The sequence below is a fragment of the Nerophis lumbriciformis genome, linkage group LG15, assembly GCF_033978685.3.
Source record: "Nerophis lumbriciformis linkage group LG15, RoL_Nlum_v2.1, whole genome shotgun sequence".
Taxonomy (NCBI): Eukaryota; Metazoa; Chordata; class Actinopteri; order Syngnathiformes; family Syngnathidae; genus Nerophis; species Nerophis lumbriciformis.
This window is the reverse complement of record NC_084562.2, coordinates 32579383-32606506: the sequence shown is the minus strand read 5'-3', so window position 1 is coordinate 32606506 and position 27124 is coordinate 32579383. Positions and strand designations below refer to the sequence as shown.

General features: G+C 39.6%; 1 protein-coding gene across 6 annotated transcripts in view; it reads right to left on the bottom strand.

The window, feature by feature from the left end:
* The window catches only part of pacsin3 (protein kinase C and casein kinase substrate in neurons 3), a 126967-nt gene that overhangs the window by 32276 nt on the left and 67567 nt on the right, over positions 1 to 27124 (bottom strand). For all 6 annotated transcript variants that reach the window (XM_061975064.1, XM_061975063.1, XM_061975062.1 and 3 more), the window contains 2 exons: positions 24410 to 24530; positions 12152 to 12288 (listed from right to left, as the gene is read on the bottom strand). In XM_061975064.1, the coding sequence (XP_061831048.1) occupies positions 12152 to 12288; positions 24410 to 24530 (258 nt within the window). The remainder of the gene's footprint in view (positions 1 to 12151; positions 12289 to 24409; positions 24531 to 27124) is intronic.

Genomic DNA, 27124 nt, shown 5'->3' with positions numbered 1-27124 from the left:
GTTACTGAAAACCAGTAACTAGTTAGTTTCTAGTTACTTTATTTCAAAAGTAACTCAGTTACTAACTCAGTTACTTACACCAAAAAGTAATGTGTTACTGTGAAAAGTACCTATTTAGTTACTTTTTTTTCTTTAAGGCTCCCATTAATGCCCTTTTAGCCTTCATTTCAGTACTGTTATTGTACTGGAGAATAATACAATCTGTTGATCATCTTGACATACATTTGCATCACTCAACTCTGCTAAGCAATGTGGTCTACATACAACACACAAAGACAAAGATATGTTTCAAAGGGCCAATTTATTTTGGGCCAGAACAAATTGACAAAACTATTTTAAATAGCTACAACATAACATACATAAGTAACAAACCCCATAACAACATAGCTGTAAACCTGGCTTCACCCAAGGAAGGCACACATGACATGATTATATGTCATGTCACTATATACAGCACACATACTGCTATACGCACGCCTAACCAGGCGTTTCTTTCTCTCAAGGAATTGTGAAATAAAATCATGTCTTCAGTGAAGCCCAGAACACTCTACGCATTTCCCCAAATTTAGTTTAGAGAAAAGGAAAGATTGGCCTGGCCCACTAGGATCCCTCTTTATGTTTGTGAACTTTATAGTCCATACATTTAGAGTGATGTGATAATCAAACACTCTAGAAGTCTAGAATGAAAGAGTACATAAGATAATTGACAGAGTGTGTGTACCTTCAGTCCTGAATGATGAGCAGAGGCAGAGTTTGGAGTGTTTTCTTTAGCTTGCTTTCCATGTTTATGTCCTCACTGTCCACTATGTCCAGCTGCCTGAAAGCGGGTGACTCCACTGTAGAAATAGCCTGCATGTCTTCGAGCACATACGCTGCAATGGCTCTATCAATGTTGTCCTGGCTAGCAGTGCCTACATTAAAATCCATTTGCTGTGTGTCTCTCTTTACTAGCTTCGTCGAAGCATGTTGCTTTTGTAGCTGTTTCAGCAGATTTGAATTGCTGTTTTGGGCAGTAGATAGGATCTTTGATCCAAGACACAACTTACATTTAACTAAAATGTTCTTTTCTTTGTGCTCGACAAAAGAAAAGTAGTGAGAATATCTCCATGTTAAGAAACTCGGCTTTGTGATGTCTTGTTAGTAAACACAGACACAACACCCCCCCCCCACACACACACACACACACACACACACACACACACACACACACACACACACACACACACACACACACACACACACACACACACAGCGCGCCTCTTCCTTGTGACACAGAAACATTCAGAAGGACGACACCGCAGCAATAAAACACACTCAAATCTTCTCAGTTTCTAGCCGATACTATATAAAAAAAACAACGTAAAATAACGCAGTAACGCATCATGTAGCAACGGTAACTGAGTTACTGAATATAAAAAATAACGCGTTAGACTACTAGTTACCGCCGAAAACAACTTTGTAACGCGTTAATCCCAACACTGGTAATAAGTGTCCTTCAGTGCCGGCCCAAGCCTCCATGGGGCCCTAAGCAAAATTTGATTTTGGGGCCCTCTATTTCTGCCAATAATATATAAATAATACATAAACTCATTGCGGCTCTGGCAGTGTTGTTTACATGATCCTATTGTCAGCCTGGCATGTCTTTACAAATGACATGTCATTTATAAAGATATGGGGGTGGCCCAGTTAAGAACATAAATAATACCAATGAATGAACGAATGATGTCCAGAGTGCCACATATGGTTCCTAATCTTAAAATGTAGAAAACATTCAGCTACAAGAGTGGCCTGGGGTTGAACAGTCCAAGTGATAAAGCTTTGTATTTACAGTAAAAGAGTCATCTTGTCTCATCAGTCTTGTACATATTAGTCTTTAATTACTAGTTTATATTTTTAGTTAATTGTTCATATTTAATGTTTACTTTGTACAAAGAGAGCGCAGTCTACTGAAGTTAAATTCCATGTGTGTTAAACATAACTGGACAATAAAGCTGATTCTGATTCACTTTATTATTTTTGGTAACAAAAACCTGAAACAGCAATGTGCAAAAATGTTGACCTTAAATTGTGTTTTTGTACAATAATATATCTTTGATCATTTGGAAATCATCAGTCAGACTTGTACATGCAAAAAATAAAAAATAATAATTTTTTGTTAATTGCTTTTGGGGGCCCCCTGGTGGCCGCGGGGCCCTAAGCAAGCGCTTAGTACGCTTATGCCTTGGGCCGGCTCTGGTGTCCTTAATTGAAAAATATTGCAATCTAAAACACTTGTCGATATAAACTAGTATCAAATAATCTAATAAAAATAAATGTGATATTACTAACAGATACAAATTCTCATATTAGATAGTATCCACTAACAAATGTGTCCACATCATTCAACCTACTGTACTGCATCATGAGCTTAATTTAAAGAACTATTGTGAACACTAGATGGCACCAAAAACGAATTATGACTGTACTTCAATTTAAAGACAGCACAAGTCTTACTTCATCAAACCGTTACTAATATTACACACAACAAATAAAAGTTTGTAACCGATATATCGGAATAATATTGGTCTCAGGCAATACTCAATGCTCTAATATCAGTATTATATTGAAAGTGAAAAAGTCGGGGCACTCCTAGCACAGTCCTCCGCAAGGCCCTACTTCCCATTAGTGAAAAAAAGTCCTAAAATCCAGATGGTGATCTGGATTAGCCCTGAAATATAATCACTGGTTCCCGTTTCTGACTTTTCCATAACTTGAGCTATCAATAGCAAAATAAAAGAAGCAGAGTGAACACTTGACTGTCTCCTCTATTTTATATATATATATATATATATATATATATATATATATATATATATATATATATATATATATATCACTTTCAACCTGAGAAATAACAGCTACCAACCATTCACGAAACCCAACACAACACTCCAATACGTGCACCATGACAGCAACCACCCACCCGCCACCACGAAAAGAATACCTACCGGAATCAATAAAAGGCTATCGATGCTGTCATCTAGCAAAGCTGAATTTGACCAAGCAACCCCCCCGTACCAAAAAGCCCTTGATGAAAGCGGATACAATTTCACCCTCACCTATGAACCCACGCCAGGAAACCAGCCAAAAAAGAACAGAAAACGGAACGACATCATCTGGTACAACCCCCCATACAGCAAAAACGTCTCAACGAACATTGGACACAAATTCCTCAATCTGATTGACAAACACTTTCCCAAAGACAACATCCTAAGAAAAGTATTCAACAAGAACAACATTAAATTGAGCTACAGCTGCATGAACAATATACGACAAATCATCTCAAACCACAACAAAACAATTGCAAATGAGCCGTCGGCCCTCAGACAGAACGACTCCAAAACCAACAAAGGATGTAATTGTCGAAAGAAACCTGATTGCCCTCTCAACGGGGGGTGCTTACAAACATCAGTTGTCTACCAATCTAAGGTAATACGCAAGGACATTAACACATCCGACACATATGTAGGATTAACCGAGGGAGAATTCAAAACCAGATGGAACAATCACAAGGCTTCTTTCAGGAACAAAAACCTGCGAAATACCACAGAACTCAGCAAACACATTTGGGACCTCAAAGACAATAATGTTGAATATTCAATAACATGGCAAATTCTTGCATCCAGCACACCTTACAATAGTGGTAATAAAAGATGCAACCTATGCTTGAAAGAGAAACTGTTTATTATTTACCGTCCAGACCTGTCATCCCTCAACAAGCGCAGCGAAATTGTAACAGCATGCCGCCATAGACGGAAACACCTCCTAGGTAACACATGAGCCAATCACCACGCCCCTAGGCCAGCCTGTACCCACCCACTCTGTGCCCTATATAAACCATGGTATGCGAATGCTCCCATTAAAATCTCCTGACGATTGAGGGTACCCCCCCTCATGAAACAGGCCTGTAGAGATGAAATAGTCTTGTGATTTTTTCCCCACACATATATATATATATATATATATATATATATATAATAAAAAAGGCTTTTATTTTTTAACTTTCTTTGCACTGAACAGGAAGTCACTGTGTGTAAATATTTTGATGCTGTCTAACTAGACAGTAGTTATGTTCTTGTTGTTTTACTCAGTTAGGGATCATGATCTTTATACTAAAACAGGTCAACATAAACGTCATAGAATTTACTTATTCAGGTCTCAAATTTTATGTGGACAATGTTTGAAGATGTTGGCTTAAGGAAGCACTTTTTAGTAATAAAAACATGGTAGAAGGACGTGGACTTGATTTGGTCGACATAAAACGGGGGCGACAGGTTTCAGTGTAGTACTATCGGTAATTGATCGCTAAAGATTTTGAATGTGTCAAATGAACAGAAAAGACATTTCTAGCCATGTTAGATTCCATTAGATCACTTTCTACACTAAATAACTCACACAGAACAAGAAAGTTTGATCATATTACGCCTATACTGGCTCACCTGCACTGGCTTCCTGTGCACTTAAGATGCGACTTTAAGGTTTTACTACTTACGTATAAAATACTACACGGTCTAGCTCCAGCCTATCTTACCGATTGTATTGTACCATATGTCCCGGCAAGAAATCTGCGTTCAAAGAACTCCGGCTTATTAGTGATTCCCAGAGCCCAAAAAAAGTCTGCGGGCTGTAGAGCGTTTTCTATTGGGGCTCCAGTACTATGGAATGCCCTCCCGGTAACAATTAGAGATGCTACCTCAGTAGAAACATTTAAGTCCCATCTCAAAACTCATTTGTATACTCTAGCCTTTGAATAGCCCCCCTTTTTTTAGACCAGTTGATCTGCCGTTTCTTTTCTTTTCTCCTCTGCTCCCCCCTATCCCTTGTGGAGGGGAAGACACACAGATCCGGTGGCCATGGATGGGGTGCTGGCTGTCCGGGGTCGGGACCCGGGGTGGACCGCTCGCCTGTATATTGGTTGGGAACATCTCTGCGCTGCTGACCCGTCTCCGCTCGGGATGGTTTCCTGCTGACCCCACTGTGGACTGGACTCTTACTGTTATGCTAGATCCACTATGGACTGGACTCTCACAATATTATGTTAGACCCACTCGACATCCATTGCATTCGGTCTCCCTAGAGGGGGGGGTTACCCACATATGCGGTCCTCTCCAAGGTTTCTCATAGTCATTCACATCGACGTCCCACTGGGGTGAGTTTTTCCTTGCCCTTATGTGGGCTATACCGAGGATGTCGTTGTGGCTTGTGCAGCCCTTTGAGACACTTGTGATTTAGGGCTATATAAATAAACATTGATTGATTGATTGATTGACTTATTGGACAAAAGATGAGCCTGCAACAGTAGCCCAGACTTTTGTTTCATGGCAAGATACAAAAAGAAATAGCTAAAAAAAAAAAAGAGCACATATCTCAGCCTAGTGCTGGAATCTTTTCAATATGGCACCAAGCCAATTTTAAGGTGAGGGAGGAATGCAAGGAGAGTTTGAACATGCACCCCCACACACACCTTACAACTAATGAGTGTGTGTTATGCAGACAATGTTACAGTAACTCCTTAAGGGGACTACTGCATTCCATTAATATATGTTACCATTGCCTATAAGAGGAGAATAAAGATTTAAGACTTACCTTGCTTTTATTTACATAATGTATTTCCTTATATAGGAGCCAGGGATCTTTATTTGCTCAAAACTGCAGAACAACTAAGTTACATTTGGGAGTAAGGTATTTAACAGAGGGAGGGCTTTATCAATACCATACTCCTCTTCAAAGTTTGTGATCGCTTTCTACTTCTTCCAATTGACAAGCAAATTGTTCACAAATTTCACAAAAGTTTACCCATTTCACAAACAATTACAGTTCATATTCTAAACAGGCCTGATGTCAGCCAATCAGTTAGTCGTTTGCATTAAATTCCTGTTTTAGCTAAGTTAACAATGTTATAAGGCTAATCGATTTGGTGTTTTCCATGCATCCATTTACTTGTGCCGGCCCGCCAATGATAAACGTGGACTACCATGGAAAAAAAAATGTTCCCACCCAACCTCAAACAAATTTTAATGGTGCTGTCTGTGGGGCTACTCCGGGAATAGATCGCATCATTACTCTAAACACCAGCTTGCTTAAAGGGAAAACATGATTATTCTATCTACCGTATTTTCCGCACTATAAGCCGCCCCGGGTTATTAGCCGCACCTTCAATGAATGGCATATTTCAAAACTTTGTCCACCTATAAGCCGCCCCGGGTTATAAGCCGCGCCTACGCTGCGCTAAAGGGAATGTAAAAAAAAAAGTCAGATAGGTCAGTCAAACTTTAATATTATATTACAAACCAGCGTTCTAACAACTCTGTTCACCCCCAAAATGTAATGTGCAAATGTGCAATCACAAAAATAGTAACACTCAAATTAGTGCAGAGCAATAGCAACATCAATAACTCAACGTTGCTCAAACGTTAATGTCACATAAAACACAAAATAAACATTTAAAGCTCACTTTCTGAAATTATTCCTCATCCGTAAATCCCTCGAATTCTTCTTCAGTGTCTGAATTAAAAAGTTGGGCGAATACGGCATCCAAAATGGCCGGCTACGTCTCGTCGAAGTCATCAGAGTCAATGTCGCTGTTGTTGTCCAGCAGTTCCGTGAATCCTGCCTTCCGGAAAGCTCGGACCACAGTTGAGACTGATATATCCGCCCAGGCATTTACAATCCACTGGCAGATGTTGGCGTATGTCGTCCGGCGCTGTCTCCCTGTCTTAGTGGCGCAGGTCATCTTGTTGCTTCCTCTACCTACGCACCATTGATTCATTTATGTTTAATTCTCTCGTTGCTGCTCTATTTCCGTGTTCTACTGCGTGACTTATTGCCTTGAGTTTGAATTCTGCGTTGTACGCGTGTCTCTTAATAGGAGCCATTTTGTGGTCTTTACAGATGTAAACACACAAATGAAATGAAACGTAATATCCGCGCGCTTCTTCTTCTACGGGGATGGGTGCTTACCTTGGTGGTTGCTTACAGTAGAAGAAGAAGCGCTTCCTCTTCTATGGGGGCGGGTGCTTACCTTGGCGGTTGCTTACCGTAGAAGAAGAAGCGCTTCCTCTTCTACGGGGAAAAAAGATGGCGGCTGTTTACCGTAGTTGCGAGACCTAAACTTTATGAAAATGAATCTTAATATTAATCCATATATAAAGCGCACCGGGTTATAAGCCGCACTGTCAGCTTTTGAGAAAATTTGTGGTTTTTAGGTGCGGCTAATAGTGCGGAAAATACGGTACATTTAAAAAACATTTCCGTGTGGTCCAGATCACGGGTCCCAAAATTTTTTGACATGGGAGGCCACATTGGGTTAAAATAATTTGGCAATCTACAGTGTGTGTGTGTGTGTATGTGTGTGTGTGTGTGTGTGTGCGCACGCACACGCGTATACATGAATGAATGAATAAATAAATAAATAAATAAATACATACATACATACATACATACATACATACATACATACATACAGTCGTGGTCAAAGGACATAATGTCATGGCTGTCTTGAGTTTCCAATAATTTCTACAACTCTTATTTTTTTGTGATAGAGTGATTGGAGCACAAACCGTATTTTACGGACTACAAGTCGCAGTTTTTTTCATAGTTTGGCCGGGGATGCGACTTATACTCAGGAGCGACTTATGTGTGAAATTATTAACACATTACCGTAAAATATCAAACAATATTATTTATCTCATTCACGTAAGAGACTACACGTATAAGATTTCATGGGATTTAGTGATCGGGAGTGACAGATTGTTTGGTAAACGTATAGCATGTTCTATATGTTATAGTTATTTGAATGACTCTTACCATAATATGTTACGTTAACATACCAGGCACGTTCTCAGTTGGTTATTTATGCTTATTCAGCCTGTTGTTCACTATTCTTTATTTATTTTAAATTGCCTTTCAAATGTCTATTCTTGGTGTTGGCTTTTATCAAATACATTTCCCCAAAAAATGCGACCAATACTCCATTGCGACTTATATATATTTTTTCCTTCTTTATTATGCATTTTCGGCCGGTGCGACTTATACTCCGAAAAATACGGTACTTGTTTGTCACAAAAAAACATTCATGAAGTTTGGTTCTTTTATGAATTCATTATGGGTCTACTGAAAATGTGATGAAATCTGCTGGGTCAAAAGTATACATACAGCAACATACATTATCAATTTTGGTGATGTAGAAAATTTAGAAAATTTACAATCAAATCAAATTAGCTTCATGGCATGGCCTCTTGACTTCATGTGAGTGATTATGATTGACAACACCTGTTGACTTCTCTGAGCCCATTTAAATAGAGCTCATGTGATGCAGTCATTAGACTCGGTTACAAACGCGACAATGGGAAAGTCAAAAGAAGTCAGCGCAGATCTGAAAAAACAAATCATTGACTTGAACAAGTCAGTAAAGTCACTTGGAGCCATTTCAAAGCAGCTTAAGGTCCCAAGAGCAACAGTGCAGACAATTGTTCGTAAGTATAAAGTGCATGGCACAGTTTTGTCACTGCCACGATCAGGAAGAAAACGCAATCCTTGCTCCAGAAGCGACACCTTCAGGCTCGTCTAAAGTTTGCTGCTGATCACATGGACAAAGATAAGACCTTCTGGAGGAAAGTTCTGTGGTCAGATAAAACACAAATTTAGCTGTTTGGCCACAATACCCAACAATATGTTTGGAGGAAAAAAGGTAAGGCCTTTAATCCCAGGAACACCATTCCTGCCGACAAGCATGGTGGTGGTAGTATTATGCTCTGGGCCTGTTTTGTTGCCAATGGAACTGGTGCTTTACAGAGAGTAAATGGGACAATGAAAAAGGAGGATTACCTCCTAATTCTTCAGGACAACCTAAAATCATCAGCCCGGAGGTTGGGTCTTGGGTGCAGTTGGGTGTTCCAACAGGACAATGAGCCCAAACACACATCAAAAGTGGTAAAGGAATGGCTAAATCAGGCTAGAAAGGTTTTAGAATGGCCTTCCCAAAGTCCTGACTTAAACCCCATTGAGAACATGTGGACAATGCTGAAGAAACAAATCCATGTCAGGAAACCAACAAATTTAGCTGAACTGCACCAATTTTGTCAAGAGGAGTGGTCAAAAATTCAACCAGAAGCTTGTGGATGGCTACCAAAAGCGGACATGTAACCAAATATTAACATTGATGTATGTTTACTTTTGACCCAGCAGATTTCATCACATTTTCAGTAGACCCATAATAAATTCATAAAAGAACCAAACTTCATGAATGTTTTGTGCTCCAATCACTCTATCACAAAAAAATACGAGTTGTAGAAATGATTGGAAACTCAAGACAGCCATGGCAGATAGATGGATAGATAGATTTTTTTTTAGTGTGTGTTGTCTTGTCATCACAATTCCCCGGTTTTTTGTTTTTTTTCTATCCCCTCCTGCTCCGGTCGGGCTGCGCCAAACACTAATACAATCATTTAATAAAGTCAAACGCAAATAAGTCAACAAGAGAAGTATTCCACACCTATCTTTTGTAAAGTAAATCTGTACTGCAGATATGGGCATCTACAGGTAAAAGCCAGTAAATTAGAATATTTTGAAAAACTTGATTTATTTCAGTAATTGCATTCAAAAGGTGTAACTTGTACATTATATTTATTCATTGCACACAGACTGATGCATTCAAATGTTTATTTCATTTAATTTTGATGATTTGAAGTGGCAACAAATGAAAATCCAAAATTCCGTGTGTCACAAAATTAGAATATTACTTAAGGCAAATACAAAAAAGGGATTTTTAGAAATGTTGGCCAACTGAAAAGTATGAAAATGAAAAATATGAGCATGTACAATACTCAATACTTGGTTGGAGCTCCTTTTGCCTCAATTACTGCGTTAATGCGGCGTGGCATGGAGTCGATGAGTTTCTGGCACTGCTCAGGTGTTATGAGAGCCCAGGTTGCTCTGATAGTGGCCTTCAACTCTTCTGCGTTTTTGGGTCTGGCATTCTGCATCTTCCTTTTCACAATACCCCACAGATTTTCTATGGGGCTAAGGTCAGGGGAGTTGGCGGGCCAATTTAGAACAGAAATACCATGGTCCGTAAACCAGGCACGGGTAGATTTTGCGCTGTGTGCAGGCGCCAAGTCCTGTTGGAACTTGAAATCTCCATCTCCATAGAGCAGGTCAGCAGCAGGAAGCATGAAGTGCTCTAAAACTTGCTGGTAGACGGCTGCGTTGACCCTGGATCTCAGGAAACAGAGTGGACCGACACCAGCAGATGACATGGCACCCCAAACCATCACTGATGGTGGAAACTTTACACTAGACTTCAGGCAACGTGGATCCTGTGCCTCTCCTGTCTTCCTCCAGACTCTGGGACCTCGATTTCCAAAGGAAATGCAAAATTTGCATGGTTGGGTGATGGTTTGGGGTGCTATGTCATCTGCTGGTGTCGGTCCACTCTGTTTCCTGAGATCCAGGGTCAACGCAGCCGTCTACCAGCAAGTTTTAGAGCACTTCATGCTTCCTGCTGCTGACCTGCTCTATGGAGATGGAGATTTCAAGTTCCAACAGGACTTGGCGCCTGCACACAGCGCAAAATCTACCCGTGCCTGGTTTACGGACCATGGTATTTCTGTTCTAAATTGGCCCGCCAACTCCCCTGACCTTAGCCCCATAGAAAATCTGTGGGGTATTGTGAAAAGGAAGATGCAGAATGCCAGACCCAAAAACGCAGAAGAGTTGAAGGCCACTATCAGAGCAACCTGGGCTCTCATAACACCTGAGCAGTGTCAGAAACTCATCGACTCCATGCCACGCCGCATTAACACAGTAATTGAGGCAAAAGGAGCTCCAACCAAGTATTGAGTATTGTACATGCTCATATTTTTCATTTTCATACTTTTCAGTTGGCCAACATTTCTAAAAATCCCTTTTTTGTATTAGCCTTAAGTAATATTCTAATTTTGTGACACACGGAATTTTGGATTTTCATTTGTTGCCACTTCAAATCATCAAAATTAAATGAAATAAACATTTGAATGCATCAGTCTGTGTGCAATGAATAAATATAATGTACAAGTTACACCTTTTGAATGCAATTACTGAAATAAATCAAGTTTTTCAAAATATTCTAATTTACTGGCTTTTACCTGTACATCAACAATACCATTTGCCTGAGCAGCTGGACCAGACAGATTAAAAAAAAAATGTATATATGTATTTTTTTTGTTATTCTTTTTTTTTTAATTTGGGACGTTCGGTAGGTCAGACAGTGGACGCTGGCGGGCCTTAGTTTGGGGACTCACTGGTCTCGATAATATTTATTGGATAGGTTTTTGTGTACATTTTGCTTCACAGTCTCATTTACAACCTACTTCCTGTGGATGTCGGCAAGTTGTTTGTTTGTGGAGGCATTACCTGATGGCAATGGTAGCCCTTCACGTCCCGTCATTTCTCCAAAAGTAACAAAATGTATATTTTGAAAATGTACACTGTTAAATACATATCTTGAAGACAAACATCACCGCTTTTATTTTTTCACAGACAAGGTCAGAAAGAAACGTCATGAACAGTATACACATTAACAAGTCTTGAAATTAGGTACACCTGCCCACTCTTGGATTGATTAAAAGCTGCATTAAAAAAAAAGCTGCTTTCACTGGATCTTATGTCATTGGATTACATTTTATATAGCGCCTTTCTAGACATCCAAAGCGCTTTACAGTGAGACCCATTATTCATTCAATCCACAGTCACACATTAATAATTAGTAAGCAACATTTGTAGCCACAGCTGCCCTGAGGTAGACTAACGGAAACGTGGCTGCCAATTTGTGCCAACAGCCTCTCTGACCACCACTGAATTAGTTCACATTCATACTCCAGTGTGGGAGGCACTGGGAGGTGTGTGAAGTGTCTTGCCCAAAGACACAACAGCAGTGACTACGCCGGTAGAAAACTGGATATGTACCAGGAATTCTTAAATTTCAGAATGCATGTTTCAGCTTACACCACAAACGTGCATCTCTATGCATAAATTCAAATAACTATCCCTAATCTGAGAAGTGCAATACTACAAGGGTCCTTTGGATGATCAGCGAAAAAGGAAACTATGCAATAGGTGAGGTGGTGTCTTTTACCTGGTGGCATTTTGGGTGATGGAGCTGGGTGAGACGTTCACTCTGCCTGACGTGACAATGTTGGTGAGGGTGACTACACTGTCATCAGATTCTCGCTCCTTCCTGCTGATTGGCCGACTTGACTCTGGCGACCACTCCTTTAGGCACACAAACACAAACACATGATTCTTAGTTATTTTACTTCTTCTTTACATTGAAATAAATAATTTATTTCATATGTCACAGAAGGAAGCCACATTGACGGGGTCATATTATGATTTTTTTCTACATTTAAAACACTTCCTTGTGGTCTACACAACATGTAATGGTTCTTTGGTCAAAATTTTGCATGGATTATGTTTTACAGACCATCTTCAAACCGCTTTCTGACCATTTCTTTCATCTCCGTAATATCGCTAAAATTCGTTCTATTTTATCCACTAGCGACGCTGAGATCATTATTCATGCGTTCGTTACGTCTCGTCTCGATTACTGTAACGTATTATTTTCGGGTCTCCCTATGTCTAGCATTAAAAAATTACAGTTGGTACAAAATGCGGCTGCTAGACTTTTGACAAGAACAAGAAAGTTTGATCATATTACGCCTATACTGGCTCACCTGCACTGGCTTCCTGTGCACTTAAGATGTGACTTTAAGGTTTTACTACTTACGTATAAAATACTACACGGTCTAGCTCCGTCCTATCTTGTCGATTGCATTGTACCATATGTCCCGGCAAGAAATCTGCGTTCAAAGAACTCCGGCTTATTAGTGATTCCCAGAGCCCAAAAAAAGTCTGCGGGCTATAGAGCGTTTTCTATTCGGGCTCCAGTACTATGGAATGCCCTCCCGGTAACAATTAGAGATGCTACCTCAGTAGAAGCATTTAAGTCCCATCTTAAAACTCATTTGTATACTCTAGCCTTTAAATAGCCCCCCTGTTAGACCAGTTGATCTGCCGTTTCATTTCTTTTCTCCTCTGCTCCCCTTTTCCTTGAGGGGGGTGGGGCACAGGTCCGGTGGCCATGGATGAAGTGCTGGCTGTCCAGAGTCGGGACCCGGGGTGGACCGCTCGCCTGTGCATCGGCTGGGAACATCTCTACGCTGCTGACCCGTCTCCGCTCGGGATGGTGTCCTGCTGGCCCCACTATGGACTGGACTCTTACTATTATGTTGGATCCACTATGGACTGGACTCTCACAATATTATGTCAGACCCACTCGACATCCATTGCTTTCGGTCTCCCCTAGAGGGGGGGGGGGTTACCCACATATGCGGTCCTCTCCAAGGTTTCTCATAGTCATTCACATCGACGTCCCACTGGGGTGAGTTTTTCCTTGCCCGTATGTGGGCTTTGTACCGAGGATGTCGTTGTGGCTTGTGCAGCCCTTTGAGACACTTGTGATTTAGGGCTATATAAATAAAGATTGATTGATTGATTGATTGATCTCTTCAGGATGTGCTGTTTTGAAGGCGATCCTATTTACATACTTGCCAACCCTCCCGAATTTTCCGGGAGACTCCCGAAATTCAGCGCCTCTCCCGAAAACCTCCCGGGACAAATATTCTCCCGAATATCTCCCGATTTTCAGCCAGAGCTGGAGGCCACGCCCCCTCCAGCTCCATGCGGACCTGAGCGAGGACAGCCTGTTTTCACGTCCGCTTTTTCCCACGATATAAACAGCGTGCCGGCCCAATCACGTTATAACATCTACGGCTTTTAGAGAGTGCACAACTGCGCACATAACAAGGAGACGAAGCAGAAAAACGAGGAAGATACAGCCATGGCGACGCCGACAACAAGTAAGATTAAGAAATGCGCTTGTAAGTTCCAAAACGAATGGAAACAAGAATTTCAGTTTATCCAGGACAGTTCGAGGGGGAAGTGTAGGGTGACCAGGTGTCCGGATTTAGGCCGGACAGTCCGGATTTTTTATGCCCTGTCCGGCGTAGCATCAAGCCGGACACGTATTTGTCCTCCTTTTTGAGGCACTAGGCTTGAAGAGCGGAGTTTTTTCATCTTTGCTGGGCTGCAGCGCGATAGCCAATCAAAGACCGTAAAAAATGCCCCCAACGCAGTAACATATCAAATGATTGGCTAAGAGCGGTGTCGGATACAAATCTGCTTATCATTGGTTAAAAAAGTAAACAAGGGTTCATGACATTGACAGAAAGTTAGCATCATGCCAAAACGCAAGACCTCGTGTAATTCTGAATGGACAAAAGAGCACGAATTTATAACGAAAAGCAGCCGAGACTCATTCCATGGCTTCTGCACACTTTGTCGATGTGATGTCGACGTAAGTAGTCAGGGGAAAGCTGCAATTGAACGGCATACGGGTACGGATAAACATAAAAGTAATAAACGTGCGGCACCTCTTCAATGAGGACATTTTTTCGTGAAGTTTCGTCGCCCCTGGATGACTAGATAACTGCTGCGGAGCTGTGCAAGGTGTACCATGCTGTAAAGCAGTGGTTCTCAAATGGTACCCTGGGGGTATGTAATGTAATGTAAGTTCATAAACTGAACATCAAATCAAGTCGGCTATTCCATTCATTACCATAAAGCCAGAGTTTCCCCCATGCCATGATGGTTTGACCCTCACTAAAATGTCTGTCAAAAAGAAGTGTGAAAAGAAATGCAACAATGCAATATTCAGTGTTGACAGCTACATTTTTTGTAGACATGTTCCATAAATATTGATGTTAAAGATTTCTTTTTTTGTGAAGAAATGTTTAGAATTAAGTTCCTAAATCCAGGTGGATCTCTATTACAATCCCCAAAGAGGGCACTTTAAGTTGATGATTACTTCTATGTGTAGAAATCTTTATTTATAATTGAATCACTTGTTTATTTTTCAACAAGTTTTTAGTTATTTTATATATTTTTGTCCAAATAGTTCAAGAAAGACCACTACAAATGAGCAATATTTTGCACTGTTATACAATTTAATAAATCAGAAACTGATGACATAGTGCTATATTTTACTTCTTTATCTCTTTTTTTCAACCAAAAATGCTTTGCTCTGATTAGGGGGCACTTGAATTAAAAAAAATGTTCACAGGGGGTACATCACTGAAAAAAGGTTGAGAACCACTGCTGTAAAGCATCACCAGTCCTACAGAAGTTTAGACTGCGGCATGAAAGTGGACCGGGAGATTTTCAGTGACTATCCCACAGCTAAAGGGATGGCCTGTGGCCGAACAAAAGCCAAGGCATTGTGCAAGAACGTCATCGCTCACTATTCGGTACAGGAACATACAGACTACATAAAAGAAAACAACCTACCCTTTTCCGTGGCAACCGACGCCTCACATAAAGGAACAAACAAGTGTTTTCCCATTGTGGTAAGGTATTTTCACTTTGATGAAGGCATCCAACATGTCCTGTTGGATTTTTATAGTGACAGCAACGAAACGTCAGAAGCCATAACAAACCAGCTGCTGGCAAAACTTGAGATGTCTGGCTTAGAGGTGAAAAACATGTCTGCATATGCAGCAGACAATGCCAGTGTCAATTGTGGCAAACATAACAGTGTGTATCAGAAGTTGAAACTGAGCCAAAAAGATGTGCTCCCTGCAAACTGTTTGGCCCATATTCTGCATAACGCAACCAGATATGCAGCAAGCAGCCTTGATGTTGATGTGGAAAATTTTTTGTGGCATTTTTTTTTTTTTATATATGTTAACTACATTTAAGTCCACACATGTTATGCTTTGTGGCACTCTGCACTTGAAAATATTCATCTCAGTGGTCACTTTTTGAACACCACAATGTATTGAATAAATACAAATACTGTTAACAAACACTTGACTTTAATATTTTTTCCTATTCAGCCACACAAACATCATCTTTAAACCACTCAAAATTGTACTATAAATAAGAATATACCAGAGTCCTATGTACACCATAGTAATTTATTGATATGTCGCATAATGTCTTTTTGGTGTCATGGAAATGGTCACCCTAGGGAAGTGGTATGCTGCCTGTAAATTTTGTAGAACAGACTTCTCCATTGAACACGGTGGCCGAACGGATATACTCAGTCATGAACGGTCAGCGAAGCACAAAGCGGCGGCAGTGCAGCACCTGTCCCAGCCCAGTATTATGGGCCACCTCGCTAAATGGAGACCCGATGGTATGCCGAGACAAAGATGGCTATGCTGATAGCTGGAAGCAACATCCCGTTCTCATTTGCGGATGTCTACAACAAATCCGTGAAGGATATGTTCCCGGATTCAGAGATCGCTCGCCAGTACGCAAATGGCAGAACAAAGGCTACTCAAATAGTGAAAGGTAAGTGTTTTTTTGTTTGTTTTTTTAGTAAGCAGCAAGCACAGTACAAAGTGTAAATAAATGAACACTGAAATTCAAGTATTTCTTTTATTTATATATATATATATATATATATATATATATATATATATATATATATAATAAAATAAATATATATATAGCTAGAATTCACTGAGTCAGGTATTTCATATATGTATATACTTGGTGAATTCTAGCTGTAAATATACTCCTCCCCTCTTAACCACGCCCCCAACCACACCTCCGCCCCACCCACGCCTACGCCCCCCTCCCCCCACCTCCCGAAATCGGAGGTCTCAAGGTTGGCAAGTATGCTTATTTACGTGTCTCCACTTGGACTGTGTCTTCTACCCATCAGTCATGTTGTAGTTTTTAGCACTTCCATATGTAGTCTGACATATGTAAATTAAAATGATACACTACTTTGTAGGGTTGTGAATCTTTGGGCATGATTTGATTATATTTAATTCTTGGGGTTATCGATTTGATTCAGAATTGATTCTCGATTCAAAACGATTCTCAATACAAAATCAGTATTTTACCAACATTCGGTGCCAATCCTATGATTAACTACATTCCTCCATAAAATAAAACAGTTCTGATATGTTTCTATATTACTTAAAAGAAAACTGGTTTTGTTTAATAAAATTCTATCCAAACATGTAATAAAGTCAAATGCAAATAAGGCAACATGAAAAGTATCACAAACTTCTCTTTTCTAACAAGAAAACTATCACACACTTCTCTTTTCTAAAATATATCTGGGCATCTACATCAACAATATGATTTGTCTGAGTGGCTGAACAGGACAGATCTAAAATATATGTGTGTATATATATATATATATATATATATATATATATATATATATGTTTATAGACATACAGTCGTGGTCAAAAGTTTACATACACTTGTTAAGGACATAATGTCATGGCTGTCTTGAATTTCCAATAATTTTTACAACTCTTATTTTGTTGTCATAGAGTGATTGGAGAACATACTTGTTTGTCACAAAAAACATTCATGAAGTTTGGTTCTTTTACGAATTTATTATAGGTCTACTGAAAATGTGACCAAATCTGCTGGGTCAAAAGTATACATACAGCAACATACATTATTAATATTGGTGATGTAGAAAATTTACAATGAAATCAAATTAGCTTCATGGCATGGCCTCTTAACTTCATGTGAGTGATTATGATTGACGACACCTGTTGACTTCTCTGAGCCCATTTAAATAGGGCTTATGTGATGCAGTCATTAGACTCGGTTACAAACGCGACAATGGGAAAGTTAAAGGAACTCAGCACAGATCTGAAAAAACGAATCATTGACTTGAACAAGTCAGGAAAGTTACTTGGAGCCATTTCAAAGCAGCTTAAGGTCCCAAGAGCCACTGTGCAGACAATTGTTCGTAAGTATAAAGTGCATGGCACAGTTTTGTCACTGCCACAATCAGGAAGAAAATGCAAGCTATCACCTGCTTCAGAGAGAAAATTGGTCAGGATGATCAAGAGTAAACCGAGAACCACCAAAAAGCAGGTCTGCAATGAATTGGAAGTTGTTGGAACACAGGTGTCAGTGTTCACGGTCAAGCGTGTTTTGCATCGCCATGGACTGAGAGGCTACTATGCAAGAAGGAAGTCCTTGCTCCAGAAGCGACACCTTAAGGCCCGTCTAAAGTTTGCTGCTGACCTTCTGGAGGAAAGTTCTGTGGTCAGATGAAACAAAAATGTAGCTGTTTGGCCACAATACCCAGCAATATGTTTGGAGGAGAAAAGGTGAGGCCTTTAATCCCAGGGACACCAAATCTATCGTCAAGCATAGTGGTGGTAGTATTATTCTCTAGGCCTGTTTTGCTGCCAATGGAACTGGTGCTTTACAGAGAGTAAATGGGACAATGAAAAAGGAGAATTACCTCCAAATTCTTCAGGACAACCGAAAATCATCAGCCCGGAGGTTGGGTCTTGGGCGCAGTTGGGTGTTCCAAAAGGACAATAACCCCAAACACACGTCAAAAGTGGTAAAGGAATGGCTAAATCAGTCTAGAATTAAGGTTTTAGAATGGCCTTCCCAAAGTCCTGACTTAAACCCCATTGAGAACATGTGGACAATGCTGAAGAAACAAGTCCATGTCAGAAAACCAACAAATTTAGCTGAACTGCACCAATTTTGTCAAGAGGAGTGGTCAAAAATTAAACCAGAAGCTTGTGGATGGCTACCAAAAGCGCCTTATTGCAGTGAAACTTGCCAAGGGACATGTAACCAAATATTAACAATGCTGTATGTATACTTTTGACCCAGCAGATTTGGTCACATTCTCAGTAGACCCATAATAAATTCATAAAAGAACCAAACTTCCTGAATGTTTTTTGTGACCAACAAGTATGTGCTCCAATCACTTTAACAAAAAAATAAGAGTTGTCGAAATTATTGGAAACTCAAGACAGCCATGACATTATGTTCTTTACAAGTGTATGTAAACTTTTGACCACAACTGTATATATACATACACATATACAGTACAGGCCAAAAGTTTGGACACACCTTCTCATATAATGCGTTTTTGTAATTTTCATTGTAGATTGTCACTTAAGACATCGAAACTATTAATGAACACACGTGGAGTTATGTACTTAACAAAAAAAAAGGAGAAATACTGAAAACATGTTTTATATTCTAGTTTCTTCAAAATAGCCACCCTTTATTCTGATTACTGCTTTGCACACTCTTGGCATTCTCTCGATGAGATTCAAGAGGTAGTCACCTGAAATGGTTTTCACTTCACAGGTGTGCCTTAACAGGATTAGTGGAATTTCTTGCTATACCAATGGGGTTGGTACCATCAGTTGTGTTTTGAATGAGAAGGTGTTTACAAACTTTTGGCCTGTACTGTATACACATACACACAATATATATATATATATATACACACACACACACAGGTAAAAGCCAGTAAATTAGAATATTTTGAAAAACTTGATTTATTTCAGTAATTGCATTCAAAAGGTGTAACTTGTACATTATATTTATTCATTGCACACAGACTGATGCATTCAAATGTTTATTTCATTTAATTTTGATGATTTGAAGTGGCAACAAATGAAAATCCAAAATTCCGTGTGTCACAAAATTAGAATATTACTTAAGGCTAATACAAAAAAGGGATTTTTAGAAATGTTGGCCAACTGAAAAGTATGAAAATGAAAAATATGAGCATGTACAATACTCAATACTTGGTTGGAGCTCCTTTTGCCTCAATTACTGCGTTAATGCGGCGTGGCATGGAGTCGATGAGTTTCTGGCACTGCTCAGGTGTTATGAGAGCCCAGGTTGCTCTGATAGTGGCCTTCAACTCTTCTGCGTTTTTGGGTCTGGCATTCTGCATCTTCCTTTTCACAATACCCCACAGATTTTCTATGGGGCTAAGGTCAGGGGAGTTGGCGGGCCAATTTAGAACAGAAATACCATGGTCCGTAAACCAGGCACGGGTAGATTTTGCGCTGTGTGCAGGCGCCAAGTCCTGTTGGAACTTGAAATCTCCATCTCCATAGAGCAGGTCAGCAGCGGGAAGCATGAAGTGCTCTAAAACTTGCTGGTAGACGGCTGCGTTGACCCTGGATCTCAGGAAACAGAGTGGACCGACACCAGCAGATGACATGGCACCCCAAACCATCACTGATGGTGGAAACTTTACACTAGACTTCAGGCAACGTGGATCCTGTGCCTCTCCTGTCTTCCTCCAGACTCTGGGACCTCGATTTCCAAAGGAAATGCAAAATTTGCATGGTTGGGTGATGGTTTGGGGTGCCATGTCATCTGCTGGTGTCGGTCCACTCTGTTTCCTGAGATCCAGGGTCAACGCAGCCGTCTACCAGCAAGTTTTAGAGCACTTCATGCTTCCTGCTGCTGACCTGCTCTATGGAGATGGAGATTTCAAGTTCCAACAGGACTTGGCGCCTGCACACAGCGCAAAATCTACCCGTGCCTGGTTTACGGACCATGGTATTTCTGTTCTAAATTGGCCCGCCAACTCCCCTGACCTTAGCCCCATAGAAAATCTGTGGGGTATTGTGAAAAGGAAGATGCAGAATGCCAGACCCAAAAACGCAGAAGAGTTGAAGGCCACTATCAGAGCAACCTGGGCTCTCATAACACCTGAGCAGTGCCAGAAACTCATCGACTCCATGCCACGCCGCATTAACGCAGTAATTGAGGCAAAAGGAGCTCCAACCAAGTGTTGAGTATTGTACATGCTCATATTTTTCATTTTCATACTTTTCAGTTGGCCAACATTTCTAAAAATCCCTTTTTTGTATTAGCCTTAAGTAATATTCTAATTTTGTGACACACGGAATTTTGGATTTTCATTTGTTGCCACTTCAAATCATCAAAATTAAATGAAATAAACATTTGAATGCATCAGTCTGTGTGCAATGAATAAATATAATGTACAAGTTACACCTTTTGAATGCAATTACTGAAATAAATCAAGTTTTTCAAAATATTCTAATTTACTGGCTTTTACCTGTATATATATATATATATATATATATATACACACACACACACACACACATACATATATATGTGTACATACACACATATACAGTGTGTATACATATATAATTTTTTCGATTTTTCCATCCATCCATCCATTTTCTACCGCTTGTCCCTTTTTGGGTCGCGGGGGATGCTGGACCCTATTTTAATTTTTTTTTATTGATTAATAATTGTCACAAGTAAGAATCACAATTCATTCGAAAATCTATTTTTTTTGTACACCCCTACTACTTTGTATTGAAAAGGGCACAGGCAGAGGATGCATGTGCATGTACGAGCCAGTTTTCCCCACAACAACCGGATGGATAAAAAGAAGCGGCTTATTCACTATGTCGTCGGACTAGAATGACGGACTTGCGCAAAGCTCTTCGTGTAAAACTTTACTATTTATGGAGATAGATAGATAGATACATAGTACTTTATTGATTCCTTCAGGAGAGTTCCCTCAGGAAAATTAAAAATAGTCACATGTTGGAAAACGTCAAAGAACAGAGCAAATTCCAAACGGCTTGTTTGGAGCAAGTATGAAGACAAGATTGTTTAATAAATATCACCGCTATGCCTCCATAGTTTGATTTCAACTTTCCCGGACTTATTGGGATTCTAAATACACCAAAACAGGGTCCATCAGGTAAATATGTTGCTTTTGCATAATACGTCCCCTTTAAAGTACAGTCATTATTATTGTATGTTACTTTATTTGGTGTAAACAAGACCATCATTTATTTCTATTTGTGCTTTATGTCCTGTTTGAAATATCTAGCTCGGCTAACTGCTTTGCTATGTTCACTATGACGGCTGGGATGTTATTTAACTCAAGAGAATGAAGGGATATGCAAGGAGCAACAGACCAAAGTTGAGTTGCACAACAGTCTGACTCTGCAGGTCTACTAAACCAGTGGTTCTCAAATGGGGGTACGCGTACCCCTGGGGGTACTTGAAGGTATGCCAAGGGGTACGTGAGATTTTTTTTTAAATATTCTAAAAATAGCAACAATTCAAAAATTCTTTATAAATATATTTATTGAATAATACTTCAACAAAATATGAATGTAAGTTCACAAACTGAACATCAAATCAAGTAGGCTATTCCATTCATTACAATGCAATATTCAGTGTTGACAGCTAGATTTTTTGTGGACATGTTCCATAAATATTGATGTTAAAGATTTCTTTTTTTGTGAAGAAATGTTTAGAATTAAGTTCATGAATCCAGATGGATCTCTATTACAATCCCCAAAGAGGGCATTTTAAGTTGATGATTACTTCTATGTGTAGAAATCTTTATTAGGGCCCGCAATGGCCCATTGCAAAAGGACTCCCGAAGGGAGTCCTTATGCAATGGGACATAAGGACCTATTGTTATTCTAAGGTTTTATTATTCTTTCTTTCTTCTTCCGCCGCCTCTTTGAGCACTAATTTGACCCACTTAACATGCTTCAAAACTCACCATATTTGACCCACACATCAGGACCTGCGAAAATTGCCTTTTAATAAAAAAAACCAAACCCCAAAACTCAAAATTGCGCTCTAGCGCCCCCTAGGAAGAAAAAACTACGTTGCCTGTAACTCCCACTAGGAAGGTCGGAGAGACATGAAACAAAAACCTTTATGTAGGTCTGACTTAGATCTACATTTCACAATTGTATATCCTCGGGCTAAAATCAACAGGAAGTTGGCAATTCCCCCTTCAACACAAAAAAGTACTAAAAACAGTCACTTTTGCCTCTTTTAGTTGTAATTTGACCCCCTTAACATGCTTCAAAACTCACTGAACTTAACACACACATCAGGACTGGCTAAAACTGTGATCTAATGAAAAAACCTAACCCCAAATCTAAAAATTGTGCTCTACAGCAATTTTCTTATAAAAACCACAAAAAACTGCTCCTCGGATGAAAAATCTGACAAAACTGCCTGTAACTCCCACTGGGAAGGTCGGAGAGAGATGAAACAAAAACCTCTATGTAGGTCTCACTTAGACCTACATTACATAAATTGACAACCCCCAGCAAAAATCAACAGGAAGTTTGTTATTCCCCCTTCAAAACAAATTTTTTGTAAAAACCGGTCACCTTTCTTCAAAATCTATCTCCTCTGAGCGCGTTTGTCGTTTCGCCTTCAAACTAACACAGGTGACAGATTAAACCCTTGTGATTAAAAGTATAGATGGGATTTTTAATACCTGCTCCGGTTTTGATTTTATGACCCTTCAAAGACCCGCTACACTGCTGCTGCTGCGCTGCTGGTTTTTTAAGATGGCTGCTCAAAAGCAGGAAGCACCAACGTGCCCACACAATGCAGACAAGGTAGGTACACTAGACAAAAGTCTTGGGACACTTCAGACTAAAAGTAGACAAAAGTATTGGGACACTTAGGACTAGCACCTGCCAAATACGCGGGCCCGTCCAACGCTGCTTGCAGCTTTAATTTATAATTGAATCACTTGTTTATTTTTCAACAAGTTTTTAATTATTTTGATATCTTTTTTTCCAAATAGTTCAAGAAAGACCACTACAAATGAGCAATATTTTGCACTGTTATACAATTTAATAAATCAGAAACTGATGACATAGTGCTGTATTTTACTTCATCTCTTTTTTTCAACCAAAAATGCTTTGCTCTGATTAGGGGGTACTTGATTTAAAAACATTTTCACAGGGGGTACATCACTGAAAAAAGGTTGAGAACCACTGTACTAAACGCTGGACAGCACCAACATATCGGCTATCGCTATAAGAACACCAACATGGAACATCTCTATTTAAAACCTTTATTTCATCAGTTTCTAGAATATTTTCTTGATATTCTATCTCAATGTGCTAAAACAAGACAATCATAAAAATAATGGATAGTTCGTGTCTTCGTAAGAATGTGACTTTAAAAAATGAGGGGGTGAAATAGTTATTCTCCCATTGTATGTATCGCTGAACAAAACTGATTACATATGGCCTCTGATTACATATGGCCTTTGAGGAAGGTCATTAGAATTGATTTAAAACAGATTTCAATCAGTTGATACACTAATGACACACATCTGGATTTTTCTATATGAAGTTTGTAAATATTTGTTTATTAGGATTAATCCCAAATCAGTAGTTAGTAGTTTTCCACTGAGAGTTTGAGGAAAAAACTGGATGCATGTGTGTGCGCGTGTGTGTGTCTGTGCGTTTGCGCCAACATTCCACTGACCCACTCAGGACTCAGTAACAACCAGGCTTTCACAGAAAGCCTATTCAATATTCAGTTTATCTGAAACTAACACATGACCTACTATAGGCTAGATGTTGCTCATGAAAATGTTCAGATATTTCTTTCACATCACTATCCTGTATCAGTCTTTAATTTGACAATTTTGTCAATTTGTTTATATGCATTGATTCGAGTGGTGCTTCCCTACTTCATACTGTGGCCAGTTCATGCTCATTCCTGGTCCGTGGGTGTTCCTCCACCATCGGAGATCTTCTGCCTCATTCGCTGATCGGATGGTCCGACCCAGGTCCTGGTACAGCTCTCTGAAACTATCAAATAAAGTGACGGGTTAATACTCTCATTCACACAGTCTGGCTGTCCTGTATGGACAATTGATGAGAGTGTCTGATAATCAGTGGCTGCACTTTGGTTGGACTAACTCAGGGGTGCCCAAAGTGCAAATTTTTCAACGGCCTGCGGCACAATTGTTAGCATTCTTTTAATATTAGCATGCTAGCTTTTTTGATAATTTTGCAGGTATACACCCCAGCGTCAAATATTTTGTTATTTGACGAATGATACCTGTTGGCATACTAGCTTGTTTTTGTAGGTAGACACCTCAGTCATACTTTGGTACTTTATGCATGCTAATGTTAGCATGCTAGCCATTGTTTAAGTACACACCTTAGAGTAATATATTTTGGTACATGACACATTTTGACATGTTAACATTAGTATGTTTTTAAGCTAATTTTAACAGGTGTACACCTTCGTGTCATATATTTTGGTATGGTACTGTTAGCATGCTATCTTTTTTAGCTTATTTTGTTCATATTTTTGTTACCTGATGCTATCTGACCAGCGTGCCATTTCAGTTAGGGTTTCGCTCCTCAGCATTCAGACAAAATGTTTAGTCCTTCGAAAAAATTATATATATTGTAATGGTTTTGATGGTGAAAACTACCAAAATGGCCTCCGCATCCTTTGATTTGTCAGTCTTTGGCCCTCAATGGAAAAAGTTTTGGCACCCCTGGACCAAATCCTTTTTCTATTTAACAAAACACAAAGCTGAGCGAGCGAATACTTCTTCAGTTTCTTACTTTATTCATAAATAGTTGTGGAGTATTGCCTCATTAAAAACAATAGTTGTATTAGAACAAGTACCAAGGCCAATTAATCTCATGTTTGTTCAATTTGGAATGTTGTAGGAACAACAATTAGCACAGTTGAACCGTAGATATATTTTAGGAAACATGGGTGGCAGCAGAACAAGAAACAAGGTCAAGCCTCTTGCTAAACACACCAACAATGCAGGTGAAATTGCTGAAATTATTCTTTTTTTAGTCATGTTTTTCTATGAATACTGTTTACCTGCAAAACCTCTCATGGCATAAATGTTACTTATGAGAATCTTTTTGACAAGAAACTGGGGCAGGGCCTCATCAGCTTTAAAAATCTCAACCATTTGGTAGAGTTTCAACCATAGACATAATTTGTAGGGAGGACAGGGGAGACATGTCTCCTAAACTTTTTCAAAAGACAGTTTCAATCTCCTGCAAATAAAATTATGAAGGCTTTATTAAATGTAGACAGGTCTATCGGAAAACGGATGCTTAAGCTGAACCCTGTTTCCCTTCAGACTGCCCATCGATTTCCTCTACCGTTTGTTGTTAATATGCAATCGGCCATCCTTGGTCCCTCTATCTGGTTGTAAAGAGTTCCTAGAATTGCACACAGCTGTTTTGCTAATTAACCAGGAGTCTGTGTTCATTTTCCACTGAATGTTCGGCCTGGGTCACATAAGTTAAACAAATTTGATATCACAGCTTGCATTTACAATAACAATTGAATCTATGTCTGTGTGCATGTGTTTGGTAATAAACATTGTCATTAGTTGTGTCCCCTAAACCCAACCTCTGAAATCAAAGTTTCATCCAAACCTTGTTAAAAGCGAGTAAGCATTAATAAGTTTGAAAAAATGTAAACCACTTAGTTTAATGACACAATTTGTGATAGTGGAAGCCAAGTCCCCCAGTAGGAAGTGGGTCACTGAAGGAGGACAAGGGTCTTTCATGAGTCCGCCTGTCGCACAGTAATCAAAACTCACAAACTCAAGGATCTTCACCGCCAGCAAATTAAATTTGTTTTGTCTCATTCAGACCAAACCATCAAACATACGCTAAACAAATTCACTGATAACTCACTGGCGTCAAAACAGTGCATAAAATACATTATGTGAATGCGCAAACTTAGTCTGTGCACATGCAAAAGAACTGTGTCACTTTCTGGACACAGGAATCAGACAAAATAAGCCAGTATTAGTGAATGTTGTCACTTAATATACAGGTAAAAGCCAGTAAATTAGAATATTTTGAAAAACTTGATTTATTTCAGTAATTGCATTCAAAAGGTGTAACTTGTACATTATATTTATTCATTGCACACAGACTGATGCATTCAAATGTTTATTTCATTTAATTTTGATGATTTGAAGTGGCAACAAATGAAAATCCAAAATTCCGTGTGTCACAAAATTAGAATATTACTTAAGGCTAATACAAAAAAGGGATTTTTAAGAAATGTTGGCCAACTGAAAAGTATGAAAATGAAAAATATGAGCATGTACAATACTCAATACTTGGTTGGAGCTCCTTTTGCCTCAATTACTGCGTTAATGCGGCGTGGCATGGAGTCGATGAGTTTCTGGCACTGCTCAGGTGTTATGAGAGCCCAGGTTGCTCTGATAGTGGCCTTCAACTCTTCTGCGTTTTTGGGTCTGGCATTCTGCATCTTCCTTTTCACAATACCCCACAGATTTTCTATGGGGCTAAGGTCAGGGGAGTTGGCGGGCCAATTTAGAACAGAAATACCATGGTCCGTAAACCAGGCACGGGTAGATTTTGCGCTGTGTGCAGGCGCCAAG